We start from the raw sequence: 11114 nt of genomic DNA on the forward strand, positions 1-11114 counted from the left end.
CTGTCAAACCTGATTGCCTTCTATGATGAGATGGCTAAGAGAGGGATGAGCCATCTGTGGTCTGGTTAGGTAAGCTATAAGCTAGGCAGAAACTTGGTTGAACTGCCAGGTTCAATGTGCAGAGGTCATCAGCATGAAGTTCAACCGGCAGCTGGTTACTGGTGGCTCAGAGGTCAGTCCAGGGACCAATACTGCTTAATGACTTAATTAACAACCTGGAGAACGTGGTAGAAATTGTCCTCAGCAAGTTCACAGATGATACAAAACTGGGGAAGAACAGTTAATACACTGGTGGCAAAACTGCTCTGCAACGAGAGCTTGACAGACTGGGGGTATGGGCTGCAGAAACCTCAGAAGGTTCAGCAAAAGCAAATACTAACTCTTGCACCTAAGCCCAAATAACCACATGTTAACTGTGGCACACTGAGAAATGAGCAGCTTTGCAGAAAAGGACGTGGGGTGGACAGTGTGTTAAACATGAGTCAGCAGAGCGACAAAGAAGATCTACCACATTTTGGGCCATATTAGCATGAGTCTGGTCAGCGCATTGAGGCAATTCACTCTTCTGGTTTTGGTACCTGTGAGACTGAATCTGGAGTGTTGTGTCCAGTTTGGGGCTCCCCAGTGTAAGAAAGACATTAACATACTGGAGAGCACCCGGCAAAGTGCCAACAAGATGGTCAGGAGACTGGAGAGGAGAGATTGAGAGAATGGAGCTTGTTCTGTCTGGAGAAGAGAAGGTTAAAGGGAGAATTTGATTGGGATGTAATTAGTTAAGGGATCCAATTGTTGTCTTTACTTAATGGGAGGTTATGCAAGAAATGGAACTACTGTTTTCTGGTAGGCCCACAGTGAGAAAATGAGAGAGAATGAGTTGGCTGTGAGGGATGTTGCAATTAGATACCTGGGAAAAAAGATGACAGTGTGGGTGTATAGCATTGAAATAGATTGTCCCGAGAAGTTGTTGAATCTCCACCTTTGGAAAAATTCAGAACTCGACTGCACAAGATGCCAACCAACTTGGTCTATGTTGGAACAGCTGATCAGGGAAGAGCAGGTCCCTTCCAACGTGCTTTATTCTGTGTGTTTCTAGCACATGGATGTTATCCAAGGCCAGGATAAAAGGCTCAGAATTTTCTCATAATAATAGCAATGAAACATTTCCAGAAAGATTTTGCTATGCCCTACCAGAGAGTGGCAAAAAGTGGTGAAAAGAAATAGATAATAGTCCTCAAATTCCCACTGGTGACAAGCGTGGTCCTGCCTGCCAGCATCAACGTGCTGGATTTGTGAATCCAATTCTCATCACTGGTTGTGTCAGGTCCCCTGAGGTCGCCAGCGCAGACACCAAAAGCTGGAATCCCATTTTCCTGGTACCGTTTCTGGAAGAGGCTTACTGCTTATCAAGGGTTGACATTCACCTTGTCCTCAGGCATGCCTAAATGAAGGGACATTGCTGACCACAACAAGTCAGTCTTCTGGAAGTCAAACTTCTCTACTTTACGTTCTGTGTGCAGTCAGTTGCCGGTGGTTATTGGGTGAGGTTCGTTTTGTTATGGAGAACAAGCTGATGTTCTCTTACAAATCCCCTCCAAGATAAAAGGGAGGGATATTTATGATATTGTAGTAAAGGCAGATCATAAAACCCGTACCTCATACCTGAGTTTTAGATCCCATAGAGACTACAGATTCATAATCTTATTTTCTGTATTTCTTTCACCCAAGGATAGTTCTGGTTGCCGTCTTTTACTTCCTTCCTCAAAAAGCCAAGATAGATAACCACCGAATTACATGTTAACACAAGCTTGAATTGAGCTGAAAGCTGCCTTTAAATTTGTCACCTACTAGTTTTTATCTGTTTGGGAATCTGCAATAGATACAGAAGAAGGAAAAATAAGTGGTTTTCTGGGAAGGTGTTCTATTGAATGTGAATAATTCATTCTTTCCATTCATTTTATTTATTTAAGGTTGTTGTAAATGCACTCTTGGGAGCAATCCCCTCAATCTTGAACGTTTTGCTCGTCTGCATTGTCTTCTGGCTCCTATTTAACATTGTAGGAGTAAAATTACTTGGAAAAAAATTTTGGAAATGCAAACTCGATAAAGGAAATACCAGTCGAATTAATAACATAACTGATTGCACTTTCTATAATGGAACGTGGACAAATAGCGATGTAAACTTTGACAATGTTGGGATGGGATACTTGGCTCTTCTCCAAGTGGTAAGTTCTATGAAAACATGGTCAGTTTTGCTTTCTGTGAGGAAATGTGTTGAGCAGCCCAACCATGGGACAGCACTATGCTTCTGTTTATCTCACTGAAATTGGGGATATTTTAGCTTCCATAGATATTTTTCTTATCTATAAGCTGTTCAGTTCCTCGTCAAGAACATTTTAACATATGAAACCTTGTGTTAAAAACAAGCACTGTGTTTCGTGGATTTTCAATTTTGTTTTAATTTTAACATACTAAGCCTGAAAGAGTATGCGTGTTACTGGATTTAAAGTTATTCTCATATTCTTTAATAAAAATTAGTTCAGAATGGATGAAGAAGAAAAAGCGTGATGCAGTTTATTTATATTTCCATGTTTTCTTTTATCATATAAGCCATGAAATATTGGGACACTGATTTATTGACCTCTCTAATACCACAACAAAGGAGAGAAAGGCATTTTTAAATGTGGCTGTTACTCCTGTATCTTTTCTAGATGAAGTTCTTTGACCTGTATCCTCCAAAGCGTTCTATAATTCTGCAGAGTTGCTAAAAATTGCAGGAAGGAATCGTCTGCTGTTTTCTTAGAATTTGTTTTTATTGTTTTAGAAGATATTTGCTAGTTAAGCTGAAACCTCTCCTGCTTTTTCAAAAAGCAGTGAATTTACAAAAATTGCAATTAAATGAGTTAACATTAAAATGCATTTCATAGGATTCGTGGTAATTTTTTTTTTCTTTTCAGGAAATACTTTTTATTTTCTCTTTACTAAACTCCAGTGAATCATACTTCCAAGGAGATCTTTGGAAGTGATACACATTTTTTATAGCACACTGCTCACTTTTCCACAACTCTTAACACATTTATATTGGTTCTACCTATTTTTTTTATAGTGGTAATAACCTCAACAATGCATTTTTTTTCAGGCAACTTTTAAAGGTTGGATGGATATTATGTATGCAGCAGTGGATTCACGTAAGGTACGTCACTAAATGAAATTTTTGTTCTTTTCCCTTTCCTTCTTTCCTTTTCTATTCCTACGATTAACTTTTCAGCATTGTTCGCAATATCAAGTCAGAAGTACAAGCGGATGAATGCTTCAAGCTATGCAGTCAAACAATAGTCCTTGAAGTGCCAAATACCTGGAACTTAGACAACAGAAAACTGATCAAAATAAAGTGACACCACACAAAAACCTACTGTATCAAGAACGCAAAGGCAAGATGTTGCAAGTTTTGGACAAGTCTGTTTTGGGAACAGAGTTCAGAAGGTCTTGGAGGGACTGTGCCTCTGAAGCAAATCTCCTTTTTTAAATGTGTACAGTAGCGTTAAAGCAGCATGCATCTTTAGCAGTTATTTCTGGAGGTTTTCTTCAATATATTTGACATCCTTACTATTTCTTCCCCATTTCCATATGTTGTTTTTCACTCTCTCGCTAGTACTGTGTGTTTCAACTTTTCTATGTTTAATTTAACTTGCATTTTTCTTATTCATTCAGGCGCTGTACTCTTGAATGTAGGGAAAGAGCTGCTAATTAAATAGATTATTCCTTGTAGGGCTGTTCATGGTGAGCTGGGTTTTTAAAACTGCTTCTTGTCTGGGATAGCATTCACAGTAGCACTTCTGATTGGAACTGATTATCTATTACTTAAGAACTTGCTAGAGCTGGATTTGGCTATAGATCTTTATAATTATCTTTACAAACAGTAACAAGACAAAAACAGTTGTTCTACTTGTACATCTAAATAAAGGCTTAAATATGTAGAAATAATTTATCCCTCCCGACAATAAAAAAGACTTGTTATTATAAATTGGAAATTATAAAGCTGCAATTATCTGCCTTTTACCAATATTGTCTTTCTGTTTTGATTTTTTTTCAACAGATAGATGAACAGCCAAAGTTTGAAGCATTCTTAGCCATGTATACGTATTTTGTGATTTTCATTATTTTTGGATCTTTCTTCATGCTGAACCTTTTCATTGGAGTGGTTATCAGCAATTTTAACCAACAAAGAAAAAAGATAAGTACTACATGAGCTAATTCAGGGTCTCTTGTAATCCGAATTTGATTAAGTGAATGCTAGTTTGGCAGCTAGAGGCCTAAAATTTTCAGATAACTATTTGACTGGAGAAATTTAAAATAATATTTAGATGCCAAGTTTTGAAAACAGGAGCCCCTTTTTCCTCAAAGCTTTTAGTAATTTACCTGTAAATTCTCTTTTCGTGCCAAGTCCTTAATTTGTTCTAAGTAGGAGGATGAGGAGGAAAGCGTGGGTAGTTGTCACAGTCCACTCCTCGGTGGACGCATGATGGTTCGTTTCAGCTGCGATCCCGAAGTGCAAAAAAAAATGGCATCAATCCCGGGGAGTTACGCTTTCAACACACAATTACTTTACTGATTCTGCCCGTAAAGCATCGTGCGATAGAAAGGAAGAATAATAGGAAAGATGAGGTAAAAAAGGGGGGGAAAGAGGATAATAGCTACCACCGCGGGTCCATAGGTGTCCCTGTGGTCCTGAATCCAGAAGGCGTTCCGCTGCTTCTTCTTCGATCGTCGTGATGTCTCCGTGGGGAAGATCTTCAAAATTCAGTTACTAAGGAACCATCTTTTATGCTAGGCAGCACACCTTGCTCCTCCTTGGACACACCTCCACTCCACCTCTGTCCCGTGGAATTGTACCAGTCTCCGCCTGTCTGCAGTAAGGCTTCCACGCGTGCCCAGAGAGGAGTTTCTGAGGTGTAGTCAGCTTTGGAGGAGGGTAACTTCTTACCAGGAGGTGTGTTTTTATATTAAAATGATATTATAACGAGGAAAGTTTGACAGGTTCAAGATTTCTTCATCAATGCTGGCACAGCAAGCGCGATCCATCTTCCTCGACAGCAGTTATGCGGTTTTCTTCGCTTTGCCGCTTCAGTAAAATAAACTCATACCAGGTAACGACACTGTTCGTACCTCAGTTCCTTCTCCAAGGTTTCCACGTCTGATAACAGCCAGCTCAGGCTCAGCGAGCCACTGCAAACTCATGTCAGGACCTCAGTCCAGGTGTTGGGGTCTAGTCACTGATGACGATTCTGAGACAATACTGGTCTTCTGATTGACTCTTACAGTAGTTTTAGAAAAGAGAAGCCAAAAAAAATTATGTAGACTTTGCTACAGGAGAGTGGAATTCTTTTGTTCTGCTTTGGAGATTTCCTTGATTTCCTTGTATAAAAAAGTCCCAGTTACAATAATCACAACAAACAGAAACAACGCCAGTTAAGTAGCTTATGAGCCTGAACACTTCCTAGAAGTTCATGTGGACGTAACACTTTTTTCTTTTTTCAGTACATGCTCTAAGTGTGCATTTTTTTCTTTTTAATTACTTTGCTGCTTCTTGTGGATTTTCATTGAGGTTACATATAGTGAAGTTAAGCTGAAGTTTCAGAGGTCTTGCAAGAGTGATTCAAAGTGCAGATGCCCTACTGAACATTGTTACGTGTTTGTTTTACAAAATGCTAATCATTCGGTGCTTTTGTGATGATTGGCTTCTTGTGTATACTCGGTTTGAAGTGATTGCCAAGTAATACAGGTGGTGTAGGTGATACTAAGATGAGTACCAGAAATTCAGTATCAGGAATCTCCCATATAACTTGGTCCCAAAGTGCTTCTTCATAATCCTTCATTGACTTGGGATATACTTCTGTTCAAACCTTTCCCCAAAATGTAAATGCAAAGTGTATTGCTTGTTGATGAGTCTTATGTCATTTTAAAAATACAAAATAGATTTGTAAAACTTCAGAAAGTCTCTCGCAGTTGAGGAAACTGACTCAGGAACAATGCCTAGACCAGACTTGCACGATCAAACCCTGATCAGCTTTTTGCAGTACATCTTTTCAAAGAACAAGGGGAAAAGGAAAAAAGGTGAAGACACATTTTGTCTCTGTGCTCTCTTAGATCCTGAGTCACGACAGCTGTAACACTTTTTTTTTTTTAACAAACTTGCTGGGGTTTATTTAGATAACTGCCTAAACTTCAGCTGAAAAACGGTATCCTTTCCCTTTACTTAGGTGGAAAAGATCTCTTTTTGACTGAGGAACAGAAAAAGTACTATAATGCTCTAAAAAAACTTGGATCCAAGAAACCTCAAAAACCCATCCCAAGACCATTGGTGAGACCATCTTAAGTAGAATATGATAGAAGATCATAAAAGATGTAGCCAGGCATCTGGAAATAACCTTTACGTTATAGCCCATCGTCTTCTTCATTCAATGTAGTATTTCTGTTTTGCTCTCTTTTTCTTAATTCTATCTAACGCAGTCTTTCTTCATGGGTATTAATTAAGGAAATTTATAGCCTATTATCACCTATTCAAAGGTACAACCTATTTATAAAGGTTCATATTAAGTATTTGCTATTCATAACACGATCGTGGTTACTTAAATTGCATGATATTTCTTCTGCAACTAGATTGGGTTATTGCAGGTGAGAATGAATAGTGAGTAGTACATGCCCTATGGCTGTTATTTACTTTTAAATAATCTTCTGCTTTATTTCTTATAGTTTCTTAAATTGGATTCCAGGTCTGGCTTCACACAGTAACTATTCAGAGTTTCTCTTGCTTATGATATTTTAACTAGAATTGGTTATCCTAACACATCTGCTTCAATAAGTGTTTCTATTAAAAAAGCAATCAAAATGTACTCTCAATGTTTTCCTGCTGTATGTTTTTTTTTCTAAGAAAATGTGGTTGGATTATAACCTGAAAACACACAGCCAACAACTGAGTGTTTTCTTTGAAGGTCTAAAGAAATCCCATAAATATGCTTCTCCTAGCTTATCGTTAGATTTATATTCTCTTAAATTCTCTTTCTAAGCACAAACTACTAATTAATATTTGAATGTAGCCTTGGTCTTAGAAGTAGTATCAAGCAGTTCTTCTCGTTCTCTCCACAGAATATGTTCCAAGGGTTACTGTTTGATATAGTATCACACAAAGCATTTGACATCACCGTTGTGACTTTCATCTGTCTCAATATGGTCATTATGATGGCAGAAAGTAACCAGGACAACATCAAGGAAGTTCTAAATAAAATCAACTATTTTTTTGTGGCTGTATTTACTGGGGAATGTGTCATAAAAATACTAGCCCTAAGACATTACTTCTTCACCAGTGGCTGGAACATTTTTGATTTATCTGTTGTGGTCCTTTCACTAGTTAGTAAGTATCAATTATTATTAGATCAGGTAAAGTGTCTTACCAATACTAAGCCAAATTTCAGTTTGAAGTAACCACTTACATATATCTGATAAAAAAAAATCCCAATCCATTGCACTTTTTCAAACTATATGCTAAGTGATCCCTTCTAAAAGGATATATTTTTGTTTTTCCTTATATTTTTTCAGAGTACTAAGAGGTAAGTTATAAGGTTTTTTTTAAAGTATGAGTTTTATTGAGTAATTAACAATGTGGTAACATCTCTCCTAAGTTATTGTACTTGAACTGTTGTCTTTAATATTTTTATGCTTTTGATTTACATGTAATCACATTAACTGCTGTTTTAACAGTAAAAGTAAATTTAGGTGAAAAATACATTTGCATGAAAAATGGGAAAGATTTATCTCATTTTCCAGGACTTCCTTTTAAGAAGGCAGATCCTGAGGGTTGATTTAGAAAGCTCACTAAAGTTTAATTGCTCGGCACCATGCTAAATCTGGGCCATTATTTGTGACTGTGAAAAGTCTTATTAAAACTGGCTTGGTTTTGTTTTGCTTTCCACTCAGGCTTGGGTTATGTCATAGAATAAAGGACAGGAAAGAAAAACTGATCTTAGTTCTCTGCTTCATCCCTAAGCACAGTACCCCTTTGCTCTCCCATGCAACCCAGAAAAATGCTGACTTGTTCAGTCTTCTGTTTGTAATCGTTTACATTACTGATGTATTGCTGAAGGTACTTGTTATGCTGATAACAGGATCATAGAACGAGGTGCGATGAAGGACGAATAGTGAAAGACAGTTTTCCTATATTTTTTCTTGCCCTTCCCTGACCTCATTCCAGTACCAAGCATTAATGATAGTCCCATGTTTAGCACAATGTGCCCTTGTTGCCAAAAAGGCCAATGGAATCCTGGGCTGCATAGGGAAGAGTGTGGCCAGTAGGTCGAAGGAGGTCATTCTCCCCCTCTACTCTGCACCTGGTGAGGCCACAACTGGAATACTGTGTCCAGTTTTGGGCTCCCCAGTTCAAGAGGGACAGGGAACTGCTGGAGCGAGTCCAGCGAAGAGCAACTAAGATGATTAAGGGCTTGGAGCATCTGCCTTATGAGGAAAGGCTGAGAGAGCTGGGACTCTTTAGCCTGGAGAAGAGAAGGCTGAGGGGAGATCTTATTATGGCGCACAAGTATCTAAAGGGTGGGTTGAAGGAGGATGGAGCCAGGCTCTTTTCAGTGGTTCCCAGTGACAGGACGAGGGTCAATGGGCACAGGTTGGAACATAGGAAGTTCCGTTCAAATACACGGAAGGACTTCTTTATGGTGAGGGTGACAGAGCACTGGCACAGGCTGCCCAGGGAGGTGGTGGAGTCCCCTTCTCTGGAGATTTTCAAGACCCGCCTGGATGCAGTCCTGGGTGATGTGCTCTGGGCAATCCTGCTTTGGCAGGGGAGTTGGACTAGATGATCTCTAGAGGTCCCTTCCAACTCTGAAACTCCGCGATTCCATGATTCCGTGGCTTAGGCCTGTAGATGAAGTGGGAATCAGACAGCAGCTATGCGACAAGGCCCATAGCTTCCAGCGCAGGAGCTGAATGGATTTAGAAGGATTTTTTAAGTCATGGAGAAATGCGTAATTTCATCCCCTGAATTAGTGAAATCTGAGAGAATGCAGTTTACCAATTATCCATAATCTTGATAAATCTTTATTATGTAAAGGTATTACAATTTCTCTTTCTTTTCTCCAGCTCTTTTGTAAGCAGATGCATTATTGATGATAATATTTTTGTTGAAAATGATGTAATGTGTTTAATGTTACTTTTAATACCTGAAGCATAGAGTGTAACAAAATAGACATAAATAGGGAATTTCACTGATACGGCTTGACAACATTTTGTGCTCTTTTTCATTTCAAAGGTATTGGACTTTCTGAAGGCTTTCGAACTTTTTTGTCTCCTACACTTCTGAGAATTTTTCGGTTGGCACGAATTGGCCGAATCCTGAGGTTAATTCGAAAAGCTAGAGGAATTCGAACTCTTCTTTTTGCATTACTGATGTCTCTTCCTGCACTGTTCAACATCGGTCTTCTGCTTTTTCTGGTTATGTTCATTTATGCCATTGTGGGCATGACAAACTTTGCCTGTCTTGGCTGGGAAGGTGGGATAGATAACCTTTTCAACTTTCAAACCTTTGATAGTAGCATGCTCTGTCTGTTCCAAATTACAACATCGGCTGGCTGGGATGGTCTTTTGGTCCCTCTGTTAAAAGCACCTGGTTCATGTGCTCCCAACTTAAATTTAACAAGTGAACAGAAAAAAAATTGCACAAATAAGGAGGTTGGTATTTTATTTTTTGTAAGCTATGTCATTGTATCGTTTCTCATTGTTGTAAATATGTACATAGCTGTCATTTTAGAGAACTTCAGTGTTGCCACTGAAGAAAGCACAGATCCTCTTTGTGAGGATGACTTTGATATGTTTTATGAGACCTGGGGAAAATTTGATCCTCAGGCAACACAGTTTATTGAATATTCTGCTCTTTCAGATTTTGCAGATGCTCTGGCAGAACCCTTACGAATTCCAAAGCCTAATAAAATTCAGCTCATATCCATGGACCTCCCTATAGTTAGTGGAGATAAGATCCACTGCTTGGATATCTTGCTTGCTTTCACTAAAAGGGTCTTGGGCGAATATGGAAATTTGGATGGTCTTGAATTACAAATGGAAGAAAAATTTATGGCTGCCAATCCATCTAAAGTTTCTTACAATCCAATCACTACTACCCTTAAAAGAAAACAAGAGGAGGTATCAGCTCTCGTTATTCAAAGGGCCTTCAGGAGGTATTTGATACAGCGTTCTTTTAAAAATAAATCTTTCTTATACCGTCATAAACATTCTAACAGTGCTATCTTTGAGGAAACACATGAGAAGGAAAGTCTTATTGCATCAATGCTTAATGAAAATAATGGTAGGAAGCTAGATAAATCACGGACTACGTCTTCCATATCTCTCCCTTTATTTTATGATGGTATTGCTGAAACAGACAGCGATAATGTGGACACATAAAGTTGCCCCAGGCTGCAGCATTTTTGATTAAACCGATATCAGTTATTTCCAGATGGAGAAAATATTTTGATCCTGGAGCATAATACTCTAAGTTTAGAATAAGGACAAAAGTCTTTCAGTATTGTGATAGTTCAATTTTTTGCCAATGCTCTTTAAACAATTAATATTTGAACAACTGTGTCATAAATATTAGAGCAAAATCAAACCATGGATTTTTTTTTTCCTCAGCTTCTGGAGTAGTCGAGTTAATTTTTACAACTGTAGTTTTTGTATTACTTCATATTTCTGTGTTTACAGAAGAAATCTGTAAAAGATCAGCTGTAGCTGCAATATGATCTATAAGCACAAAAGGCTGTACAACAATGTAGATCTCTTTAGAGATAAAGCCGGGTTGGAAAAATTGGTTATTGTAGCAAAATTAAATAATAACTGCATTTTCTGTAAAAGACCTCACTCAAGACACTTGAGTATAATCAGCCGCTAATTTCTATGTTGTTTGGATCCACGTTCTTCCTAGTGCCTTCGGATGGATTTGTTTATGCTGAAGAATTTTTGAGGTGTCTTTACACGTGCAACGAAATGGATTTCACATGGCATCTTCAGGTGTCTGTGCTTGAAAGCTGTATATAATTTGTTCTTTGTATTCTTCAGTG

At 38.4% G+C, this 11114-nt stretch overlaps 1 protein-coding gene across 1 annotated transcript in view; it reads left to right on the plus strand.

Annotated features, from left to right (window-relative positions):
• Nucleotides 1–10461, plus strand: part of LOC309669157 (sodium channel protein type 5 subunit alpha-like) — a gene marked incomplete at both ends in the record, with an annotated part of 45172 nt that extends 34711 nt beyond the window's left edge. Inside the window, 6 exons of the mRNA XM_082479761.1 lie at nt 1968–2222; nt 3137–3190; nt 4094–4235; nt 6258–6358; nt 7144–7408; nt 9314–10461. Of these exons, the coding sequence (XP_082335887.1) occupies nt 1968–2222; nt 3137–3190; nt 4094–4235; nt 6258–6358; nt 7144–7408; nt 9314–10461 (1965 nt within the window). The remainder of the gene's footprint in view (nt 1–1967; nt 2223–3136; nt 3191–4093; nt 4236–6257; nt 6359–7143; nt 7409–9313) is intronic.
• Between the last annotated feature and the right edge of the window lie 653 nt (nt 10462–11114).

This window comes from Vanellus vanellus (genome assembly GCF_965231255.1).
Source record: "Vanellus vanellus genome assembly, chromosome: 2".
In the NCBI taxonomy this organism is placed as follows: Eukaryota; Metazoa; Chordata; class Aves; order Charadriiformes; family Charadriidae; genus Vanellus; species Vanellus vanellus.